The sequence below is a fragment of the Mustela putorius genome, unplaced genomic scaffold, assembly GCF_011764305.1.
Source record: "Mustela putorius furo isolate JIRA1106 unplaced genomic scaffold, ASM1176430v1.1 tig00003859_pilon_pilon_pilon, whole genome shotgun sequence".
In the NCBI taxonomy this organism is placed as follows: domain Eukaryota; kingdom Metazoa; phylum Chordata; class Mammalia; order Carnivora; family Mustelidae; genus Mustela; species Mustela putorius.
Genome location: NW_025422011.1, coordinates 227,601 through 252,689, shown reverse-complemented (window position 1 = coordinate 252,689; position 25,089 = coordinate 227,601). Strand labels below are relative to the sequence as shown.

The 25,089-nt window shown below is 41.4% G+C and overlaps 1 protein-coding gene across 18 annotated transcripts in view; it reads right to left on the bottom strand.

The window, feature by feature from the left end:
• The window catches only part of CELF1 (CUGBP Elav-like family member 1), a 74,226-nt gene that overhangs the window by 9,790 nt on the left and 39,347 nt on the right, over positions 1-25,089 (bottom strand). For 5 of the 18 annotated variants that reach the window (XM_045065899.1, XM_045065897.1, XM_045065896.1 and 2 more), the window contains 9 exons: positions 11,003-11,190; positions 9,379-9,461; positions 8,951-8,999; positions 6,404-6,538; positions 5,777-5,856; positions 5,285-5,446; positions 2,525-2,600; positions 905-1,033; positions 452-562 (listed from right to left, as the gene is read on the bottom strand). In XM_045065899.1, the coding sequence (XP_044921834.1) occupies positions 452-562; positions 905-1,033; positions 2,525-2,600; positions 5,285-5,446; positions 5,777-5,856; positions 6,404-6,538; positions 8,951-8,999; positions 9,379-9,461; positions 11,003-11,180 (1,003 nt within the window). In that variant the 5' untranslated portion in view covers positions 11,181-11,190. Of the gene's footprint in view, positions 1-451; positions 563-904; positions 1,034-2,524; positions 2,601-5,284; positions 5,447-5,776; positions 5,857-6,403; positions 6,539-8,950; positions 9,000-9,378; positions 9,462-11,002; positions 11,191-14,808; positions 14,942-21,254; positions 21,407-22,765; positions 22,838-25,089 lie in introns of those variants that run through there. The other 13 variants (XM_013061748.2, XM_013061749.2, XM_013061750.2 and 10 more) reach the window with 9 other exon arrangements.

Sequence of the window (25,089 nt, the reverse complement as noted above, 5' to 3'; positions counted from 1 at the left end):
CTTTTCTGTCATTTTCTTACTTAGAGCTGGAATGTGGTAAAAGAAGCATCCCAGGTTTGGGTGCTGAAAAGGGGTGTGTGTGGTCTCAGACAAGATGTGGGTAAACCCTATCATCAAAATAACAGCTAATATTTATTTAAACACATTCTACATGCCGGACACTGTACTAAGTCATGTGCTCAGCACTTTACCTATGTTCTCATTTACCTAACAACCCTTAAAGTGTCCTCTTCCCACTTCACAGATGAAAAAATAACCTTAGAAAGGTGGTATTATGTTACAGCTAGCTAAGGGGGAGAGGTGGGATTTAACTCAGGTCTAACTTGAAATCTCATGATTATTTCTAACTTTACCAGGCCACCCCATTCAGTCTAATGGTGACCTACCAGGGTTGTTTAAAGGTGCTACCTGCACAACAAACGGCCTGATCACATCAGGGGCTGTCCCTCACCTGCCAAAGAGCTGACATTGAGGCCTGCCGTGGCTCCAGCTAACGTCTGCAGGGCTCCAAGGGAGGCGATGGGGTTGACAGAGCTGCTGCTGCTGGAGCTCGGTGAGGACCCTGTGATCAGAAAGCCAGGTGTTAAAACTTGAGCCAACACATGCTTCGCATGTCAATAGGAACCAAACACAAGACTGATACTACTCAAGAATTCTCTTCGTAAAGAGGTTTTCAGTTACTGACTCCAATAACTGTCGCTGTAGGACATAAAGTCAAAGACAGTTGTAACAAACTAAAAATTATGAGATTTCTCTTAAGTCAGAAGATGACATTTGAAAATTAATTATTCACAGTCTGACCCCTTTGGAAATAGATGTTAACTACTCTCCAGAATGACAGAACCCTCTCTGGGGATTCTGCCCAAGGCACACAAGGGCATACTGGTTCTAATGACACACTTACCTGAACTGGTGAGTACGCTGAGGGGACTGCTGGATGTAGTAAGAGCATTGGTACCACTTGGTGTGTTCTGAGCTGCACTAGCTGCAGCGGCTAGAGCAGCCAGATTCTGTAACTGCATTGCATTTAACCCTGCAACATCCAAAGCAAGAGATCAGCCAGCACATACGGGTTCCTTGTATCCGTTCCAGCAATGACAGCAAACACTGGTAAAGGCTGGTCCCAAAGAGGAACTATTCTCAATAAGCCTTACAAGCAACACTACAAGGCTCTAAAAAGATTCAGGTATCACTCAACTCCTCAAGAAACTTGACATCATTTCCTCAAGAGAAGAGATATATAATCCAACAGCATGCCACCCCAAGTGAATATTCCTAACAGGGACTGGCAATTAGGAAACCAAGAGAGGGTAAGATCTGCGGTCTACCCCGAAGCCAAGTGACCAAGAGAACAACAAAGGACAAAACTTGTGGCACAGAACAGAACTGCATCTGAGCCCCTCACTCCTACTGCACAGGGGATTTGCTCTTTCCAGTGGAGGTTTACAGGCAGAAAACACAGCAGGATCCAGGTGACCGAGGCGGGTTGTAACAGAGGAGGACGCATGTGAGAAAACCAGTAAGGAGAAAAGACTAAAGAAAAACCACTCCTTGAACAGATTACTCATCAGAAGGAGGAGAAAAAAAACACTGAGGGGGAAAACCTCCAAGCAACAGTTAAAAGGAGCAAGAATCTGAACTGCACTGACTGTACTGCAAACCATTTGCCGGATGATGGAAAAGCAGATGGGTGGTGGTGGGTCAGGATAGAGTTAGCGAAAATAAAAACTGAACTACAACACAGATTTACAGTGTAGCAAATTTCCAAAAACATAGCAAACTCCAAGTACCTGACACAAAGTGAACCACTATCAAAAATTTTCAAATACCAAAATGCAGTTCACCTGACACTAACTACCCCTTTCTCAGATGTACTTGCTGAGCCTTTTATCCACTGCAGAAGGGGTAGCAGCAAGGGACTCAAACGCTTCACTCCCCACCTCCGCTAACTTGTCTGATGGCCCCACCTTCAAGTTTGTCTGTGGGAGCCCCATTTTGTCATCACTCAAGTATCTGTCAATTAAGTTTTCCATGTATGTTAACAGCATTAACAGCAATAAAAGGTAATTCACCTAAGAAATAATATGCATAAGACACAGAGAAAAACTAACTGCCTAGTTTCTAGCAGTTTTTGGCCATTTGGCATGGATGCCTTCTTAGGCTTCAAAGAGTCACTGGAAAAGTCACTTTAATGGGGAAATAAAAAGAGTTCCTGCAATTTCCTCCTTATCAAAATGGCCTCAGATAGTCTACTCCTGCTAACAGCTCTTCTCCATTTTCCTCCTCTACAGAGATTTAAAGGGGGTGGGGATCAAACAACCCCAGAGCTATCCTGCATAGCAACGAAAAGAACCACCTTCCAGAGACAAAGCAGTTGGGACGTGGGATGTTCATCTTACGTCAGGTTTATGAACAGGTGGGAAAAATTTGTTTTCTGTACAAACGGTGCAAAACTCTCAGACTGTTGTTAGCTGGGTCTGGTGGCCTGGTTGCTGCTGCTCCTCTGCAGCCATGAAACACTTACCTCCCATTGGATGGAGGCTGCTCAGGGTGTTGAGGTTCCCAGAGGAGGCAGTCTGCTGAAGGAGCTGCAAATAAAGCTAGACATTACACCAAAAAACAGAACAAGAGTGAGAGTGAGGGCTGGTTCTGCATCTGGGATAACTCTACAGCACAGCAAAGCGAGAGTGCAGAGGCCCCCAGAGAGAAGAGAGTTGAAGACAAGAACCCAAGCCAACACAACAGAAACATGAGGCTTATGACAGCACGGGACAATACGACAAGAGCTAAAGCCCTGGCCCAGAAGACAGTTACATTCACTGAGTACTGAGCCAGGCTCCAGTCCCTGGGAAACAGAAGGCAGCACAGCAGAGGACAGGAGGAGAGCAGAAAACTAAGCTCAACTCAAGCAGCTATGCAATCCACTGCAACGAGCAACTGCACATGGATGACTGCCAGTCCCTCTCTCCCAAGTTCTCCTTAGTCTGGGCCACACATCTTATCTTGCAGACTATTTCCATCTAAATACCCAATTCCTACTTCAAATATTTTAAATATCAAGTCTAACCATTTTAGGGTTATTTCTTTCTTGGAGTCATTCTTTGCTGATCACAACAGACCCATGACTAATCAGTCTTTCCATGCTCTCCACACATCCATCCAGCCCCACTTATCTCCTCCATCCCAAATTGGTCTCCACTGTTGCAGATAACCAAATGACTGACAGATCAGTTCAGTGTATATACAATGGTTGTCACCTAACAAATACAGTAAGGAGGCCTGTCCATGAGCTTACGGATCTTCGTGACCTTATTCACTATCTTGGGATATAGCAACCTTTGTCCAACAAACCTGCTAAAAACCTCTGATCCATTTCAAGTCAATCACTTTTTCTTATGGACAATGGATATTCCTGTTTCTGGATCCTATATTCAACCTGGTTGCTCATTCCCATAAACACCTGACCTAGTTCCTCTGTCATCATGAACCCCGTTAGTCCAGAAAGGTTTCAGGAGGTCCACAAACCTCCAACATAGAATGAAAAAATGTACACGCACATAATTTTTATCAGCCTTTCAGAGGGGTCCACACCCCACGAAGATTAAAAACTATTGCTCTAGTCTGAAAGAGATCAGGTTCAAGTCCACCTATTCCAGAAAGAACCTCATAATTAATGATAGTATACCATTTATATACCCATATGTCTTTATTTTTGTCTGAAATACCTCAGGCAATGTGCTCAATTGCAGCTGGTGGACTGTGCATACTGTACCCGGCACCTTCATTTCCTCCCTAAATGAGAACAGCTCTGAGGGCAGGGATCATGTCTAACTAAAATAAAGAGACCACAGCTTTCAACAAACACCATCACGCACTGTTGGGTGTGGCAATGGCAATAAAAAGGGGGTCTTCCCTAAAAAGAGCTTCAAAACTCTCTAAGAAAAGCAAATGCATATCATGGAGATAATTTTAAACATATTATCATTTTGGCAAAAGACTAAAAAAAAACAAAAAAAAAATCTCTCTGAATTTTCTAACTTACCAGCTATGTTCTTGTACTAAGAAACAATTTAATCTGTTGAGATATACTAAGCATCTTCATTTAAAAAAAAAAAAAGATGTGTGTTTTTTTCAAAGATTTTATTTATTTGAGAGAGACTGAGAGAGTGAGAGTGAGAGAGAGCATGGCGGGGCTAGGAGGATCAGAGGGAGAAGCAGATTACCCGCTGGGCAGGAAGCCCGATGTGGGACTTGATCCTGGGACTCCAGGATCATGACCTGAGCTGAAGGCAGACACTTAACCAACTGAGACATCCAGGCACCTCCCCATCTACACTTCTTGACTTAGAGAAATACTAGCTGGAAAACTGGGATTTCTTCTAACATTTCAGAAATATAAAAACCATTATTTGGTATCAAATTAGCCAAAACTCAGTACTAAAGCAACGGAAATCATTGCCTTTCTTCTGTTTCTATATAGAACAACGTTTTAAAGGATGAGGAATAAAAGACTGTAATTATTCTTGTGTGTATATTTTTGGGAATATCCGTACACATCTAATGGTTTCACCACCGATTTTCCTTTGATGATAGGTTCACAGATGAGACAGTTTTAAGTGTCTTGCGCTGTCTGCTATTCTTTTAAGGGTTAAAGCAGTGGTGATCCCCTATAATATGTACTGTAGATCTAGCGAATCTAAATAACAAATTGGAGCCGTTGGACTACATGACTCAAACTCAACAAAAGCAAGATCAAATTAAAGGATCTACCTATTTACAATTCTGTCTACAACTCAAATAGACACCTGTAATACTCATTTAATAATGTCCATGTCAATATCTTGACCTCTTAATCAGTGGAAAGAAACATTTATCATACTCTTCAGGGAGGACTCGATAAGGATTTTAAAGATGCCTCTACATCTGGGAGAAAGAACTATGGAGAAAGATATTTGGTAGTTAAAATTTCCTCAAGATTTTCTTTTAAAAAAACTAAAGGGACAGGGACATACAAGGTTATTTCTAAATCTTTTATCAGGAAATCGGGATTTCATTTTAATAGTAGCGAAGTCTCAAGATATAACCCAAGATGTGTGATGAGAGAGAAGAGAGAGATGGTGAAACAGATATACTAACATAAAGAATATTGCACTGCCTGAAGTTTTATGAAAAAATTTGACATGTTCAAGTTGCAAATGCCATTGTATCTATTAGCTAGGGACAGCACAAGAAGAAACAGCTGGGAGCTTGCACAGTCTGCAGAAAGCAAACCACAAAGACTCACTGCTAAATACTGGGGTCCAAGAGTATTTAGACCAGCAAGGTTTCCCCACACAGATGCTGCGCTGATTTGCTGCATCTGCTGCTGGAGCTGCTGGGCCATTCTCTTCTGTTCCTTGTCCTTCTGCGTATCAGCAAATTTTACCACCATCGGAGATGAGCAACCCTATGAAAACACCAAAGCCAAAGGGTCAAATTCCTCCTTCTGCATGAGGAAAAAAAATCCTCCTTTGTAGTGACAAACAGGATGCATTCTAATTTCATTCACTGCCAAATGACTCTCTTCCTGATAGACACAAGTGGCAAAAGACAAATTTAAAAGGGCTACTTCTAGTACGTTAATTTCAAAGAGAGCATTTTTTTTTTCATTTAAGATGTTTAGCCTGCTTAACCTTTATGGCAATCAGATGCTGAACATGCTGCAGAGCTTTGATGGCCAACTGTCCTAGTACTCTCAGGCTAAGGAACTTTCCCTTTTCAGTCATCTGCTCCCTACCTCCATGGTCTGTGCTTGGTGCATTGCCTTGATAGCCGTCTGTGCCATGGCTCTTGTTGTAAAAGTCACAAATGCACAACCTGGTAAGAGAAGTGTCAATAACTCATTCATTCATTTGCTTATTAATTAGCTGATAGACATTTACTGAGCACCTATTATGTGCCAAGTACTATGCTAGCAATACAGATATGGTTCGTGCCTTCAGGGGGCTTAAGATCTAGTGGAGGAGACAGACACATCATAATAGTGCTACGTGCTTTCATGAATAACCTGGGAAGCACAACAGGAATGAAAGAACTCAATAAAGGGATAAAGGAGGAATCATAATCCTCTAGTTCCTCTTGAGAAGAAAGTGTTCCACTTTGGCATTAAGGACCTCTCCAAGCACAAAAAGAGAAAATTTTAACACATGAAACTATAGTGCAGAATGTAGACTCCTTAGGGGGCTGGGACAATTCTAAAGGAATCAACTGGTAGGAGGAGCCATGATGGGTCCTAGACGTATAACACCAAGCCCAACCTCTCCATCAAGACAAGGCCATGTTGGGTAGGGATAATTGGTTTCCACTGGTCCAACTAAAAGAGACTCCAAATTTAAGTATCTTTAAAAGCTAGAAATATACCTACCTCGGCTCAGTCCATCAGGTCCCCGTAATATCCGGCATTCTTCAATCTGTCCAAATGAAGAGAACATGACTCGGATGTCATTTTCAGTGCACTTCTTGGAAATCATACCAATAAACAGCTTCCTGTCTTCCACTGCTAAGAGAGTAAAACACGAAAGGCTTGAACATTATAACTACAAGACGTAGTGCAGCACAGACTCTGGGGTCAGACTGTCCATACTTGAATCCTGGCTCTATGCCTACATATCATATTACTTGGATTCTAAGATAAGCATTTTTTCATCATTTAGCACCTCCTCTTATATTCAACTGTACCTTAAAATTTAAACTGGAAGCATTTAGATGACATAGTTTTGTGATCTTGTCAAAGTTACTTAGCCATTCCATGACTGGCACCTGATTAATAGGGATAATGACTTTCATCTCAAAGGTAGCTAGTTATAGGGGTGCCTGGGTGGCTCAGTGCCAAAGCCTCTGCCTTCAGCTCAGGTCATGATCCCAGGGTCCTGGAATCCAGCCCTGCATTGGGCTCTCTGCTCAGCAGGGGGCCTGCTTCCCCTTCTCTCTCTGCCTGCCTCTCTGCCTACTTGTGATCTCTGTCAAATAAATACTAAAATCTTTAAAAAAAAAAAAAAATCAGAGGCAGCTGTAAGTTTTAAATGCAAAGCACTCAGCATCTTGTGCAGCACTTGTGATGTTTGTTCTTACTAGCAGTACTACTTTACCAAAGGACAAGTTTTCACACTGACCTGATATGACAAGAGAAACACAATACACATTTCAGTGAGTGTAATTGTTATTTTTCTTTTTCTGATTCATCTCTTAAGGACTAAGTTCTCCTTAGTCCTTTCTGTCCATTTCTGTCCATAAGAAATTATATTGATCAAAGACATCCCATTTTACTCTAAAATTTTTTTTTTTTTGAAGATTTATTTATTCATTTGACAGAGAGAGAGATCACGAACAGGCAGAGAGGCAGGCAGAGTGGGGGGAGGAAGCAGGCTCCCCGCCGAGCAGAGAGCCCGATGCGAGGCTCGATCCCAGGACCCCGAGATCACGACCTGAGCTGAAGGCAGAGGCCTTAACCCACTGAGCCACCCAGGTGCCCCACTCTAAAATGTTCTTATACCGTTTACCTATGAACTCTATCTCATTATTTACCATATTTAAGGGGAAAAAAACCCAATTTATTATTATTGTTTTTAAAGATTTTATTTAGGGGCACCTGGGTGGCTCAGTCGGTTAAGCATTTGCCTTCAACTCAGGTCATGATCCTGGAGTCCTGAGATCAAGCCCCAGGTTGGGTTCCCTGGTCAGCAAAGAGTATGCTTCTCCCTCTCCCTCTGTCTCTCCCCCTGCTCGTTCTGTTTCTCTCACTCTCTTACATGAATGAAATCTTTAAAAAAAGATAAATATTTAAGAGAGGGAGAAAGTGAGTGCAAATAAGAACAGAGATAGAAGAAAATGAAAACACTAACTCAAAAAGCTGCACACCCAGGGCACCTGGCTGGCTGAGTCAGTGGAACGTGCGACTCTCCATCATGGGGTTGTGAGTTCGAGTCCCCCACTGGTTGTAGAGATTATGTAAAAATAAAATCTTACAAAAAAAAAAAAAGCTGTACACCCATGTTCACTGCAGCATTATTTTCAAGAGCCAAGAAATGGAAATGTGTCTATCAACAGATGAATGGATCAAGAAAATGTGTGTACACACATACATACACTGCAGATATTATTCAGCCATAAAAAAGCATGGAATCTTGTCATTTGTGACAACATGGATGGATCCTGAGGGCATTATGCTAAGTGTCAGAGAAAGATACTGTATGCTCTCATGTGTAAGTAAAACCTTAAAAAACAAAACAAAACACACACACACACACACACACACCCCTGAGGTTCACAGATACACAGAACAGGACTACTGGTTGCCAAAGGTCGGGCATAAGGGACTGGGGAAAAAGGGCAAAATGGATCAAAAGGTACAAACTTCCCATTATAAAATAATTTAGCACGGTCGCTAGTTAACAGTACTGTATTGTATATTTAAAAGTTGCTTAGAAAGTAGATCTTAGGGGGCGCCTGGGTGGCTCAGTGGGTTAAGCCGCTGCCTTCGGCTCAGGTCATGATCTCAGGGTCCTGGGATCGAGTCCCGCATCGTGCTCTCTGCTCGGCAGGGAGCTTGCTTCCCTCTCTCTCTCTCTCTGCCTGCCTCTCCATCTACTTGTAATTTCTCTCTGTCAAATAAATAAATAAAATCTTAAAAAAAAAAAAAAAGAAAGTAGATCTTAAAAATTCTTATTAAAAAAAAAAAAAACATTTTTAGAACTTTGTATGGTGACAGATACTGACCAGACTTACCATGGGAGATCATTTCTAATATAAACAAGGACTGAATCATTATGCTGCACACATTTTGTCACTTAGATGTCAGTTAAAAAAAACAAAAACAAATGACTGCTTAAAGCAAATACAATCCAGATGCCATCAGAACGAATAGTAAACTAGAAAAAATCTAATCAGGGGAGGGCTTTACACAACTGCTTACCATTGTTCTTCTCACTGTCGGCAGGCTTCATCTGTATAGGGTGGTGCATCTAAAAAGGAAAGCACATACATATCATCACTGTACACACTGAAGGCACAGAAACATAAATGAGGACTCTAAAAGCAATACTGAAACTAGAGCCGTAAGAATCTTCTCTGGCCTTATATCTGTTTCATGATTTCTTCCCAAAATATCAAAATAGACAGAATGAGAATCAAGAAGTGAAATTCTCTTGGCTAAAAGAGAACTAAACCACTTTCAGCCTATCTTCTTTGAAATGTTCCCTTTATGTTCTCCTCTGTATCAATGACTCTGGCAGTCAGTCACCTTTTCCTCAAAATGGTTTTTCAGTATGTGCCTGACATGGGTAAGTATGTTCCATATGTCAAAACCTCCACAGTTCCACTTACTGGTAGGAGAATTCTTACCCCTGGGAGGACCTTCATGTTGTGAAGAGCATTCTGCGCTTCTAATGCAGCTTTGCGGGTGTAAAATGTAACAAAACAGCACCCTGAAATAAATAAAATTTCAACAAATCACCTTCAAAAGCAGGCAATTCCTGGAATACTCCCTCCTCCATGGATATACTGGGACTTCAAAGAGAAAGCTAGGTTTATTAATATTAGCAACCCCCATCCCAACTGCTTCCAAGAGAGAGAAGGGGCAGAGTGAGAGAAACAGAAAAACCCTTACATTACTCTCTGTGCATTTTCTTTATTGTTACAGTCTGTGAGTTCTACTAAAATTCTTTAGCTGCTCCTCTAACTTCTCTGGGAAAAACAACTTCCCTTACCAATGCCATAGTACCATGTCATCTAACCCACCCTACTTGGAGCACCAGGTAAGTGTGCTGGGCAAGACATGCAGCAACAAACAAAGAGATGGGGCCCTGCATTCCTGTGACTTGTAGTCCACCAGGAACGCATTCTTTCTCAGAATAAATCCCTCCTTAGATTGTAGCCAATTTCTACCATATGCCTCAAACATAATGATCATTTATTAAGTTATAAAATGACTAAAGAGCAAGAAACTCTTAATATCCTTTTTTGGACCCTTGGTTTTAATCAAATATAATTAAGCTTCTAACAGCACATGGCCCTGAGGAGATCTGCAAATTTTGTGCTTTGTATCTGTATTAGGGACAGGAAGGGAGAAGTGCGTCTTCTAAATATGGGCTCCGAGTCCCATGACACACAATACTGATTCCTTTCAAAATCACTGCAATTAAGATTCTAAATCACTGCATGTTATATTACCAGTCATTTTCAGAAACTACAATTCTTTATATTTTTTGTTAACTATGCCACAAAAAAAAAATAATGTCTCTGCTCCTAGGTCCTGTTACTAAGCTGGCTTCAAACATAGCAATCCTGCTTGCTCCCATCTGCACTGCAGAACAACATCCCCAGAGTATTATTCTGAAATCGGTTATTTGGAAGGAATACTGTAGGTGCATGTACAGGGCAAAGCTAATGGCTTTTCTACCATTGCTTTCCTAAAGTTTCCACTCTGGTAGGTATTTCGGCAAGTAGCTCCGTCTTTTTTCCATTCATCATGTAAGCTACAACAAACAGGTTACCTAACAGGTTACCAAACAGGTTACCGTCCTGGTTGCTAAGCCATCCTGCAAGGCCTCTGTAACACTAACAGAAATCCACAGGTATGGTGTAGACAGTCTTTTTCTTCCAGCTTAGTCTAGCCAAAACACCAAAGAAAACCTTACGCAGTTATTTATTTCAACTTTTCATTCCATTCCCAAGATTAAGAGACACTCACATTAAAAAAAGAGAGAGAGAGAGACACACACACACTCACGAGTCTCTTGAATTCAGAGCTCTCACAAAGGACCACCTACAATCCAATTTACAAATTATCTTCATGACATCACCTTAACTTTTTATTTTTATGCCATTAAATGTGTTTGGTCTGGAAAATGTAACTACTATAGAAGGACATATTTTCCCCCCTTTAGAATATGAACAGAGGAGCATTCTGGCAACGAGTGACAGCACACACAAGACAGAAACTACCTATAAAACCCAAAGCCCTTACCTTTGCTCTGAGGAGGGTTTTGGCTCCTATCCCTTAGGACATTGATTTCATAGACAGCACCATACTGTTCAAAGAGTTCCCTCAAATCCTTCTCAGACCAGGTCCTTGGAACCTGGCCCACAAACATCTTGATAGCATCAAGATCCGGTTGGTCTGGGTGGTCCAGGGTGCCGTTCATTTTCTTTGAGCTGCATAAAACAAAATACAGCTTCTTTTACATATTCACGGTGCTCTCCAGGGGGATGGTTACTTTTCTTTAAACATCTCAACTACTTTCTGAAAAAGTAGGGGGAAAGAATTCTACTCCTTTTTACTATTGCCATTCAATATACCAGAGTTCCCCCATCCTCACCTTCACCCATGGCCATGCCTTCCATTAGATCCCAAACTGAAGTCACATTCTGATTAGGAAATCTGGGTTTTAACTAGGGAACTAAGCAGCACTCATTCCCTGTCTAGCATGAGAATTCTCAGAACTTAAGAGGTAAAGTTTGTATGCAAGTTTTCATTGTTTTGAAGCACAGTTAAGAAAACTTTTTAAAATATACGTAAAAATCAGAAAGGACTATTGATGAGGGGTAAGATTCAGGACTCCCAATGTATACAATGACAGGTACAAGTTTTCTTTCAGTAGATTTTGGAAGAGAAGCACTTATTTCCAAGGCCTGAGCTAAGAAAAGAGTGGAACAATGTTGGCCTGGGGCGTCTGGCTCAGACAGTAGACCATGTGACTCTAGATCTCAGGGCTGTGAGTTTGAGCCCCACCCAATGGGGGAGGGGAGTAGGAAGAGGTAGGAAGGCAAGAAAAGCTTTGCCTTTTAGACTGTCACACTCCTATCACATCAAACTTGTAATGCTCCTACTAAATACCTTCATTTTTATCCCTCCACTGCCAAGAACCTAGGGAGAGTCCTTCCTGGACTACAAATATTTCCAGAATGCATCAAAGTCCTTCTCCTACCACTGACCAAGACCTTACTCTTAGCATTCATCTCAACCACTAACAACTTAAATTCCAAACAGCCAGCATGGTTAACTATTCTGTTAGTGTGCACGCTTAATCCAGAAATCGCTTCATCATATTCAAATTTGCCATGTCCTAATATCAACATGAAATAAAACACTAGTTTTCTAGCAGAACAATAGCTTTTCCACCACTGCTATCTTCTTCTTTTTTAAAATTTACTTGAGAAAGAGAGAGAGAGAGAAAGAGCATGAGACTTGGCAAGGTTAGAGGAAGAAGCAGACTCCCCACTGAGCAGGGAGCCCAATGTGGGACTGGGTCCCATGACCCCGGCTGAAGACAGTTGCTTAACCAACTGAGCCACCCAGGTGCCCTCCCACCACTGTCTTCTGAACACTATCTGAAATCCCTGAAAAGGGTGAATCTCTGCAGGTAGTTCAACCTCTGTATTTTAATTCCTGTATTTCTTTAAAAAGATTTAACTGATAGAGGGAGTAAGCATACTACAAGCACTTCCACAAGTGCTGGGGGAGGGGCAGAGGAAGCAGGGGAGAAATTCGAGCATACTGTCCACTGCAGCCCCAGGGCTCTATCCCATTACCCTGAGATCATGACCTGACTGGAAATCAAGAGTCAGATGCTTAATGACTGAACCACCCAGGAGCCCTGTTAATTCCTAAATCTCTTATAACTGAAAACCCACAGGGGCTATTTACACACCACCTTGACTGAATCTAGTACTAAATATCAAAAGTCTAAGACAAATGGCATATATAGAGCAACTCTTATCACGATGTCTATGAAGGTTTCCGATACTTTCAGGTTAGCTTCGTCAGGACTTACAGAGTACTAAATTTCCACCTTCATTACAATATTCCCACCTTTTAGCATCATCTGGTGTATCTGCCTCTCCCAACTAGACTGACAGTTCCTTGAAGGCAGAAAGTGTTTTACTGCAATTCATTCTTGCAGCCACCCCTGGCATAGCACCTAGTTCAAAGAAGTACTCAGATGTGCCATGGGAGCAATTTCGTGTTCTCAATAACTCCCCAATGAATTTAAGCAACTAATCCTGATAAAAATGAATGTTGTGCACAAAGAGGGCTCACAAATTAAAGAGCAACTAGTATCGCCTGTGATTATTTGATTCTCGCAGGATCAATACTCTTTTTTGCCCAAGTGTTTTGAAATGCACTGTTTTACTGGCTTTCCTTTACTAATTCAAAACTGTGTGAGGCAAGTTTTTGTAAAAATATACTTGTAGTTGCTTTTAGAAGCTTAATCACAATATTCTAACAGAATTCATGCTACTATGATTTAAAAAAAAGTCCCATGACTAATGAAACAATGGTGGTCGCTCCCTACAATTTGCCTCCAACAAGTTCAATTACCAGCTTTAATATGATTTTATTAAAATGCTGCCAGTCTTTAACCATATTTCTGTTCTAAGGGAGGGTTAACTGAGAACCCAAATGGTGCTCAGAATATGCTTTGATGATAGCGATGTTGACACAATTTTTGAAAAGAGATGGAGGTTTATCAATTCATAATTACACTGGAGGCAACACCTCTGTCTGTCCCTTTCTTCTGCATTTGTGTGCCATTTCTAAATTTTCTACATCACAGTTTAGTGCCAAAGCATAAGCAGAGTCAATATATATGAATTACAGTTTATCCAAAAGTATAGTAGAGACTTGGCATTCTAGATAAATGCCCTCCCTTTCTCTCTTTACTCTCCAAATCCTTCTCCATTTCTTCATGTCCACCCACTCCATGTACCACCCTCCCCCCCACCCCCCGTGTGTACCCTTTCATTAGCTGGAAGAATCCCCTAGACCAGTGAGTGCTATTCAAAGGGCCCAAGGACCAGGGGAAATCTTCACACTTAACGCTTTAGAAACTTTTACAGCAATTGAGCTAAGTAATTTTATATATATTCAATGTAGTGATGATAAAAAGATACAAAATGCTGGGGCACCTGGGTGGCTCAGTGAATTAAAGCCTCTGCCTTGGGCGCAGGTCATGATCCCAGGGTCTTGGGATTGAGCCTCAGTGGGCTCTCTGTTCAGCAGGGAGCCTGCTTCCTCCTCTCTCTCTGCCTGCCTCTCTGTCTATTTGTGATCTCTGTCAAATACATAAAATCTTAAAAATAAATAAATAAATAAATAAATAGGGTACAAAATGCAAGCTTACACCTTATTAGCTTGTTTTTCTACTGAACTGCTTTGGTTGTGGTTTATAAGTTGGGTGGTAGCAGGCATAGAACACTGTCCTCCACCAATCTGAGAAACACTTCTAGTGCATAGCAAATTAGGCCGGGTTGAAGATGCCGTGGCCATCAGGTAACTAGAGTTTTTGCACGGACTTATTCCTTCCTCTAACAAATACTGGGCACTTAGTTATATAAGCCAGACACTGTGTGAAATGTGGTATATATTGATGAGTAAGGAAAATGTGGGTAATCAACTGTTATTGTGTCAAAGAACAATGTCCTATCCTCCACCTTCCACACATAGCTCCAGTATGCATGTTGTCCTTAGTTAAAAGTCACCATTGCACAAAAAAGTCACCTGGGGACAAGATTCTCAGTGTGATATGGCAAGGAGCCCACAACACCCACATATGGCATTTAGTCTGTATGTCACTAAAAACACTTCCAAATGTGTGCCTTACCTCCCCATTGATGGAGAGCTCTTCTGAGTCAGTGGTCATCAATTACTGGTATTTATTATGCATATTCAAGAACCATGAATTCAGCCCTCTGGAGAAATATCTATCCTGTCCCCATCACTCCTAAGAGGCAAGTCTATGGAAACTCTTATCCTTTGCGAAAAGTACTGACCTGAGAGCAGAATGGATGAGAGGAAAAGCGGGGCCCGTAGCAGTGAGGTAAGTAGGGAGAGGAGGCAGCAAGGTTTTAAAGGACAGGCACAGCACCAACCCAGCTCTTCTTACGTTTCTGTTCCTGGCAGCAACTGGCAAATCATTAAGAATGAGAAATTAGGGGCGCCTGGATGGCTCAGTGGGTTAAAGCCTCTGCTTTCGGCTCAGGTCATGATCCCAGGGTCCTGGGATCGAGCCCCACATCGGGCTCTCTGCTCAGCAGGGAGCCTGCTTTCTCCTCTCTCTCTGTCTGCCTCTCTGCCTACTTGTGATCTCTGTCTGTCAAATAAATAAATAAATCTTAAAAAAAAAAAAAGAATGAGAAATTATGAAAAATCATAACCAGAGGCTGCCCTGTCCACCCTGATTCTTGATGGAACACGCCATAGGAAAAGAGCGAAACAATTTGGAAGAGACAGGAGAGAGAAAACAAAGAGTTTTATTTCTAAAGTACACATTTGTTCAGAATTCTTGAACCCTCTCTTCTCTTTCTCCTATCGCTCTCTCAAAACTTTCTGGCCCTAGGCCCAGCTGAGAAGCAGAGTTGATGTTCTGTCTCCCTCTCCTATTCCTTGGCCCCCGCTAACTAGACCAGTGGGTGGATCTTAACCCAGCAAATTCATCTACTGGCTAGCCAGAAATCTAAGACCTATTCCTAAAACAAAAGGACAGGACAGGACAATCAAGTTCCTTACGGCTACACAGAGCAAGTCAACAGGACTGGCCAATGGCTACTGCATAGGACAGCAGAGGCAGAGAACATTTTTATCATCACAGAAAATTCTATGGCACAGAACACTGCTCTAAAGAATCTGGAACTGGTTAACAGAAATAGGCAGTGGTGAAGTCAGAAGTGGGAAAGCTGCAACTAGAGAAAAGTCTAAGTTGACAAGATAAAATGGCATTGGCAAGAGATAACAGAGGTCACACTACACATCTATGAAGGTTGAAAACATGATGCCAAGTAAAAGAAGCCAATCACCAATGGCTACATATTGTGCGATTTCTTTTATGTGAAACTGTCAGAAGAGACCAACCTGTAAAAACAGAAAGCAGGTTAGTAGGTGCCTAGGAATGGGAACTGGGCGGGGGGAGGATGACTGCTAATGGTTACAGGATTTCTTCTTAGAGTGATAAAAGTTTTCTCCAATTAGTGGTGACAAACTGCACAACTTTGTAGATATATTAAAAGTCACTGAATTGGGGCACCTGGATGGCTCAGGGGGTTAAAGCCTCTGCCTTCCGCTCAGATCCCAGGGTCCAGGAATGGAGCCCTGCATGGGGCTCTTTGCTCAGCAGGGAGCCTGCTCCCCACCCCCTTCTCTGCCTGCTTCTCTGCCTACTTGTGATCGCTGTCTGTCAAATAAATAAAATCTTTTTTTAAAAAAAAGTCATTGAATTGTGCACTTTTTAAAGGGTAAGTAAATTTGGGGGCACCTGGGTGGCTCAGTGGGTTAAAGCCTCTGCCTTCGGCTCAGGTCATGATCCCAGGGTCCTGGGATCAGGCCCCACACTGGGCTCTCTGCTCTGTGGGGAGTCTGCTTCCTCCTCTCTCTCTGCCTGTCTCTCTGCCTACTTGTGATCTCTGTCAAATAATAAAATATTTTTAAAAAATAAAATAAAAGGGTAAATTTTATGCTGTCTGAATTATATCTTCATCTGAGAGAGAGAGACACATACAGGCAGAACAAGAGTAGTAGAAAACAGGCTGGAAGGGCAGTGGCAAGGCAAAGCCATGCTGCACCCACAGATATGAGGTGGGTGAAAAGCAGAAGTAGCAGCACATGCAGAGAGCAGAACATGTGTCCAGGGTCAGAAATATGGGAGTTTCCAGGTCTTCCAGCTGTGGAGTTCCTGATTACATTACAATCCGGTCCACGTGTGTCCTTACAAAAAAAAAACACTTTAATATATGAATATATGCTAGCTCTAGTGAGTATCTGTTCCTTGCAGCCAAACAGGCTGACAAATACTAACTTTCTATCTGTTTAAAAACAATATCCTTAGGGGGAAAGAAATGGGGAGAGGGGATTAATAAATACAAATTGCCAGTTATAAAATAAATCATGGGGATGTGATGTACAGCATGGGAATACAGTAAATAAACTATTAACTCCATTGGGGTGCCTGGATGGCTCAGTTGGTTGAGCATCTGCCTTCAGCTCAGGTCATGATCCCAGGGTCCCAGGACCAAGCCCCATGTCCGGCTCCCTTCTCATTAGGGAGCCTGCTTTCCCCTCTCCCACTCTCCCTGCTTGTGTTCTATCAAATGAATAAAATAAAATGTTAAAAAAGAAAAAACAAAAACTATTAACTCTGTAAAGTGACAGTAACTAAACAGTCATAACCATTTCACAATACAAATGTCAAATCACTGCGCACTGTACACCTGAAACTAAATAATATTGTATGTCAGTTATACTTCAATAAATTTTTAAAAAATCATTTCCAAAACCTTTCACTACTCACTTTTTTTCTCTCCCCCCTTCTCACTACCTGTTGACCTCCATTTGTTCACTACAGAAAGAGAAAAATTTCAGATACTTACCAACCCTTCCACCTCCCCAAGGGGCATAAATATTTGCTGCTTCTTGATCTTCAGCCACCCACCTACCCATAATAAGTCCCTCTCCGTGCTGTGGAAACTGCCCAGAAGAACATGAAAATAAAAAGGACCCGGAAACACTGGCCTCAATTACTTACCAGCTGTTCTCTAGTGTGAACAAGACAAAAAGCATGTATGCTGGAAGAATTTCCATTTTGATAAAGGGAAATCATCCTGTTAGTTGGGGTGTTAGGTACTAGAAAAAGTTAATAATCAAGGTTTTGCTCAGGCTAACAATCTGCTTGGGAAGGTTTTTAGCCTTCACAGTATCAGAGATAAAACATCTGGAGACTTTCAGTAACTACCTTTAATTATTTAAAAAAAAAAAAAAAAACCTCATAGGGTTTATCATTCATTCAACTGTATTTCCCAAGTTCCTACTATGTAAGAGACATTACACACAAGACGGTGCTATAAAAGGAGACTGAGCAATACTGCCCTGAAGGCGATGGCACTGGACAATTGGAAGGATTCAACTATAATGCCCTACAAATATTTTCACAGATATATAAAAGTTCTGTGAAACGAAGTGGCTGGATGGTTTTGTTTTGTTTGGGGGAGGAGGGCGGGGGTTAAGCTGAATGGACAGAAGGGCTGGAAACACTGCGTTATAGTACGGCATGAGGAGGACGTGGTAAGGACTAAGAAAAAAAGAAGAGAGCGAGACAGCATTAGAAAGGTAGAAAAGGACTTGAGAAAGGGGAGAGGACACAAACATTTTAAAAAATTAGAAAAAAGATGGGGCGCCTGGGTGGCTCAGTGGGTTAGGCCGCTGCCTTCAGCTCAGGTCGTGATCTCAGGGTCCTGGGATCGAGTCCCGCATCGGGCTCTCTGCTCAGCGGGGAGCTTGCTTCCCTCTCTCTCTCTCTACCTGCCTCTCCATCTACTTGTGATCTCTCTCTGTCAAATAAATAAATAAAATCTTTAAAAAAAAAAAAATTAGAAAAAAGAGAAAACACTAGAAAATCAATGAGAATAAACAGACTGGAGAGACCCAGTGAAGAGCTTTTCATGTAATACTGACAGACTTAGACTTTATTCCAAGATTTTTAAACAAGGAAGTGATCAGATTGGTCTTTTAAAAGACACCTGGCAGGGGCGGCTGGGTGGCTCAGTTGTTTAAGCATCTGACTTAGACTCAGGTCATGATCCCAGGGTCCCGGTACAGAACCCCATGTTGGGCTCTGCTCAGTGGAGAGACTGCTTCTCCCTCTCCCTCTGCCTGCTGCTCCCACTGCTTGTGCTCTGTCAAGTAAAGAAAATCTTTAAACAAACAAACGAACAACTGGCAATACAGAGGATGAAATAGAATGGGAAATAATACAGAGATTTCCACACAAACTAGCTCCTAAGATTAGGGCCCAGTCTCGGCAAAGCTGAAAAATTTGGAGGCAGGATTCCCTATAACTTGGAGATCCCTTGATGAAAAAGATGAAGAAAAAGGAAGTAGTTTCTGATCACTCTTGGGTTCTAGTACAATCTGGGAAAGTGTTTTTGCATGGGAAGCTCAGGAGACATTTGAGGGATAAACACGGAGATCTGAGAATCAAAGTAGTACACTGATACCCCTTATGCTAAGGGAAAGCCAAGAGAAAAGGGCCCGAGCTACAACTCCTAAACAATACCCATCTCCTAGGGTACAAGCAAAGTAAGAGGAACCAGGGAAGCTGAAGAGTGGTCAGAGCAGATCAAGGACATGGTTAAAAATAAGAACAGGAACTACAGTTCAGGTCCCCCAACCCCTGCACACCTCTTTTCTCTTTTGTTGTAAAGAAATTCTGGAATACATTGTTAGATTACATTCCCAGGCAAAAATCACTTGAAAGAGAAAACCACTGATGTCAAGTCTCCTGCTAAAGAGTATCAATTAAAAGAAGGGCTGAGAATCCAACAAAAAAGTGGAAAACACACCATTCAAGAACTTCCTTCCTCTCATCTGTGGTGTTTGGGCATATAGTACCCATGAGAGTGGGCCCGAGGCCTTACAGTAATGAGAGGAGCTGGGCTCATGGATACCTGGTTCAATGACACCTGAGGCAGCCTGGTCTAGGAGGCAAAAATAAGAAGAGGGTTATCATTAAACTTGATTTTAAGTCCAAGGCTGACACCAACTGTCCTCAGGCATGTCAGTTATAGCCTCTGTCAACTGGGTTTTTCTTCTTTACTATAAAATGGGCAATAGCTTGTGCCCAATTAAGTTCCTGCAGCTTCTGTAGGATGGAGGATTAAATAAATGCAAACGCACTTGGGGAAAAAACGATGTGATGGTGTCCTCCCCCATCACCATTAACAGGATATGCTGCATGCAGTCCAATGGCTCTCAAACCTCAGTGTCCATGAAAACTACATGGGACATTGCTAAAATACAGATTCTGGGGTCCTATTCTAAGCATAAGAATATGTAGGCATGGGTCCAGGGATCAGCATTTTTACATTCCAGGTAACTTTCATGTAGTGATCTGTGATCCAGATTTCATGGGATACTGAGTTAGTCTAACCTCGTGAAAGATGAGAAATCAGGTTGAGGAAAAATGCTGTATCTAAGGACCAAAGGCAGTGCCAAAGCAGAGAGAGATACTGTTAACAATGACAGACAATTTGAGCCACAAATCCTATTTCTAAAAAGACATATCTGGTACATGGGAGTACTTCTATTATGTATTAAGTCTTTAGGATGACATTCATTGTGATTTCACCTGTTATGTGCAGCTAAAATAAAATTTTAGCAGTAAAGAACTTTCATAAAAGGACATCTAAATTACCATTATTTTGGACACTACAGAGAAGGCACAGCATCCATTTCAAAGGAGCAAACCAGTACCTTTGAGGTCCCCCAAACTATATCACAAAGGACTGTTCAGAATCTATTACCCACACCTGTTACATGTAATCCCAAGGTAAACTGATTTCCAATGGAGGCCTCTTCTCAAGGCCTTACATTACTACTGTTATCTAGGACCAATCTACCACTTAATATTCTTGGCTTTGAATTAACCTAAGGCTCATCTGCTTGAGGTTTCAAGGTACTCTGAAGCCTGGTTAAAGTAACTGAAATCAGCAGTTAGAAATGGGTTCTTCTATACCAAGTGCTGCACTCAGGTTTCCCAAAGCCACAGCTCAGGCCAGGTTAGCAATTTAGCCGCATACAACGGCAGTGTCACTTCCTGAACAATACTGCACACTGATTAGTTTCTCGCTCCCATGCTGAAGATCTGGGCAAACTGCCAATCAAGACTGATCCAGCTTTGCTTTTCTGGGGGGGTGGGGGGTGTCCATCTGACATCCCTGAAATCATGTACTGTGTTGCATTTTCAGTTAGACTAGGAAAATAATCAGAGCCCAGGATTATAGTTTAGATGCCAATACAGCATTCTGCATACACTCTGGTAGCCAGTCTCTTCTGTAATCTAAGAATTTGATATAAATAACTTCCCAAAAGATTATTTGAAATTGCATATCCAACGCAAAGCAGTAAAGCTAAGGTTAAAAAAAAAAAAATACTTTGGAATCTATCATATGGGAAAACACTACAGCTTGAAGGAGCCAACACACTTGAGTTGATGTAGCTGCTCATATATCAAACGCACCCTTTTGTAGAGAACTTAGTTACAGCCCCAAGGAAATCAGCAGTAATGAAACAGAACCAGACTACAATAGAAAATAATAGTAGTGTGGACTTTGGCTTCCTCACCCAATTTTTTCTTCCCTCTTTCAGGGAAAGGGACTAGTTTCATCAAATAACAAAAAAAATTGCCCAGTTCCTCTGCTTATGATAAAAATTAGACAACAAAAATACTTACACAGGACTGGAATTCAAAGAGCAATGATCCACCATCATTTCTGGAAGGAAATCCAACTTAAACGCAGCCATCACCTCACTCTCCCCTTCAGAAGCCAATGATATTAACTTGCTGCACTTGTCTGATCCACAAATACACACAGCTTTAGCTTCCTGGGCCCCACAAAAAACACAAAGTGGAAACAGGAGCTCAGGGAAACCAGCAATAAGTGCCACAGAAACAGGCAGGACTGGGGAGGGGAAAGGGAGTATTGGATTAAAGGGGGGATGTGAGCATGTGAAGGGAGGCTCAGCCCGGCACACAATGAAAGTGCTGATGCGCCAGGCTGGGTTTGTGTGATTTTCCCTGGCGAAGCAGTACTAAGTGCACTGTCAGATAAATAGAGTGTCAGATCCATGAAGATAGCAGCAGCTAACAGAGCAGAAGAAACACAAACTTGTTTCACATCCTCCAAACTCCTTTCCACGAATCAGGTTTTGAGGGGCCCCAAACCCTAAAACTACCTGAAGCAAAAAAAAAAAAAAAAAAAAAAAAAAAAAAAAAAAAAAAAAAAAAAAAAAAAAAAAACCAAAAAACCCAACCTACCTGAAGCAGGAAAAAAAAAAAAAAAAAAACCCAAAAAGGGAAAACAGCCTAGGGTAAAAAAAAGAAAAAAGAAAGAAAGAAAAGAAAAAAAGTTCACCTCATGTGGTCTGAAAATATTTTTGGAAAGGAAAATTGGGTTGTTGGCCTAGCTTCCATGTGCCAAAGACAGCAATGAGCAGAGTGCCGGGTCCAAACTAACCTCAGCACTGTCACATAAGGGATGGTTCAGACGGTCAGAAGCAGGCCAGAGGCAAGGTGCTAAAGAACTGGTCACCAAAAACTCAAGGGCTCACATACTAACTACTACTGCACTGGACCAACCCCGACTTCTCAATGGTGTGTTGAGAACAAAGTGTGCTCCCTAATGGGTCCTCATCAGAGTTAAGGACTTTTAAAAAATTCCTGCTTCAATGACCTTCATTAGATGGGATAGGCAAAACTTTATCCTGAATCTTATTTTTACCAGAGTATTTAATAAGCGAAAATACAAATGAAAAGTAGTATTTGACCTTTTGACAGAGTACTAAGAAACAATGTCTTTTCTGTTGTCTGACCTTTCTAAAGAAACAAAAACCACCAGAGTGATAATAATGAGAAAAGCAGGGCCCACTAGAAGCAAAAAGTCAACCATGTAAAGGAAGGACCGAGTAATGTAAACTCTCTACATTCTCCGTCCTCTTTAAACTGATGCTAAAACCAAGATTAATGAACACACACATAAAAATTCTATTATGGGTGAGCAGTAGAAATGGATATACTTAGCAGTCAAGGCAGATGTGGTGCTCCCGTTCTCAATTTAGCTTCCCATCCTCCAAACAACAAATGGTGGCATTTCAGTATTTAGGCAGTGACTCTAAAACTCTATCTCTGAAGGCTCCCACACTGCGCAGGCCTTCTTTCCATTTTTATCATTAGGATTGCCTTACCTCAAAGATTTCACTTCACTCAAGCTCAGTTCACAACACAGGGAATTTTGAAAAAAGGAAGTTATGTTCAGCCTGTAAAGAGGTAAACAAATGAACTCCTAAACGTATAGCGTTACTTAAAAACAAAAACAACGAAAGGCAACATGTCATCGCATAGGCCTAAGTGCTGTAGCCTGGCTAACAGTGCTGGACCCCTGTCCGCATCTGACCACCGAAGGAGAAACTGTGTCTTCTAATAAACAGGCATAACCATCCTAAAGTAAGAACTGAAACAGCAGCTAACCGCTCTTCTATTCTGTCAGAGACTCTGGCTCCTTTGACCCACTACTTTAGAGTCAGAAGCTGCAGGAGCTCTTCCACCTGCTGAAGGGGGATGCTGCCCCAGGCTGCAGTGAGAGGAGACTGCAACAGGCACACAGCACGCAGTTCACCAAGTGCTGACCGCCAGGCAGGCAGAAGACAGTAACCCTAGCTGGGACTGGTTAAGTTACTGGTTCGGTTCGTCCTAGTTTCTCCTATGCACCCTGGAACTGATCACATGCTTCTTCCTACAGAAAGCTTAGCAGAACAAAGAAGTTAACTATGAGTTCGTCAACAACCAAATTAGGGTTTTTTGTTTTTTTAGTTCAAGGGTTCCTTTAAAAAGGAAGGAATCAACAAATTTTAAAGAATCTCACTAGTGATTGTTATGCTTTTACTATTCACTAAAAATATATCTAGCTCCATCTCCATTTAAATCAGAATCACATGCATAAAAAGAGTATTTAATGTGGAAGACTTTACTGAGCAGCCAGGCACTGCTCAGCGTATGGGATATGCACTCCTTACAGTAATTTTTACCAAGCCAAAGGCTGGAAAGTATTGGTTTTAGAGTAATGTTTTAAAATCCATTTTATGATTTATAAGACAAGACTGCTCTAAAAACTTAAAAGATGGAAATGCTACTACATGAAGGACGGTGCTTCTCTTTAGGCAGGTCACAAGAGTCATCTCAGTATAATTAAATTCAACATGCTTGTGGGAAAAGCAAGCACGGATATTAATCACAAGTCACAATTTTAGAGAAAGATTAAAAAGTCAAATGATAAAAACAATTATTCAAATACAAAAATGCAGATGTTAGGGAAAATTAAAAAGCAGAATTAGCAATTACTCACAGAAAACTGCCCATAAGTTGTTTTTTAAATTTCTTAATCAGAAACACATTCCAGGCTTTTTCCACAAAGGATGCATTAGAAGTAAAGAGATGGCAGGAAAGGTTATAACCAAGGGTCCACTGCAGGAGGTTTTAATTTTCCCTCTCTTCCTTTTTACCGTCTGTCCTCTCACTATAAATTTACATTCATGGTTTCCTCTTCTTTCCCTGATGGTCTGTGTTAGTTTTCTTTGCCTTGAATATTCTCTACTTCTTTTCTAGGGGCAACAATTCAAAAGCCCAATGTTGTGAGGGCAGGGGCAATCAGCCTGCTGTAACATTAAGAATCAGAATCATTAAAACTGATTGGTAGATAAGGGAAAGCCTCTGAAGAAGAGCACACACTGCATTTAGAACATCAGAATGGAATAAACAGTTTAAAAACTGGATTAGAAGAGAGAAATGCTAGAAGTCCCATCAGTTGTTCTGTCAGAAGAGTGAAAGAGCAAAGAAAAGCATAGTTGAGCAAAAAGGCCCAGGTGGCACATGCAATCATCAGGCTATCTTGACTAATACAACCAGAGAGTTCAATGGCAAGTGACGGGACTTTATACTTCCACCCCAATAACCTAAGCGTGTTTTAAAGGGCAAAAATGTGAAGCCTGGTTATATGAGCATAGAGGAAATTAGAGCCTACTGTCAAATTATAAAAGAGAACCTATGTCATTAAAAACCACCATCAGTCTATGTAAAGAAAAATGTAATGATCTAGGGAAAAGTCATGACACCTCAACAGTTAAATGGATTAGATTTTTGCCCCCAAAGCTTCTGTTAGATGACAGAAGGGATGTAGAAAAGAAGTAAGCAAATGATGCTACTTGAAAATAACCAAGCTGGGACGCCTGGGTTGCCCAGTGGGTTAAGCCTCTGCCTTTGGCTCAGGTCATGATCTCAGGGACCTGGGATCAAGCCTGCATCAGGCTCTCTGCTCAGCAGGGAGCCTGCTTCCTCCACTCACTCTGCCTGCCTCTCCATCTACTTCTGATCTCTGTCTGTCAAATAAATAAATAAAATCTTAAAAAAAAAAAAAAAAAAAAAAAAGAAAAGAAAAAGAAAGAAAGAAAGAAAATAACCAAGCAGACTAACTTAAAATTTAAGCTTAAAATTACCTTTACCAGCTTGAATTTAC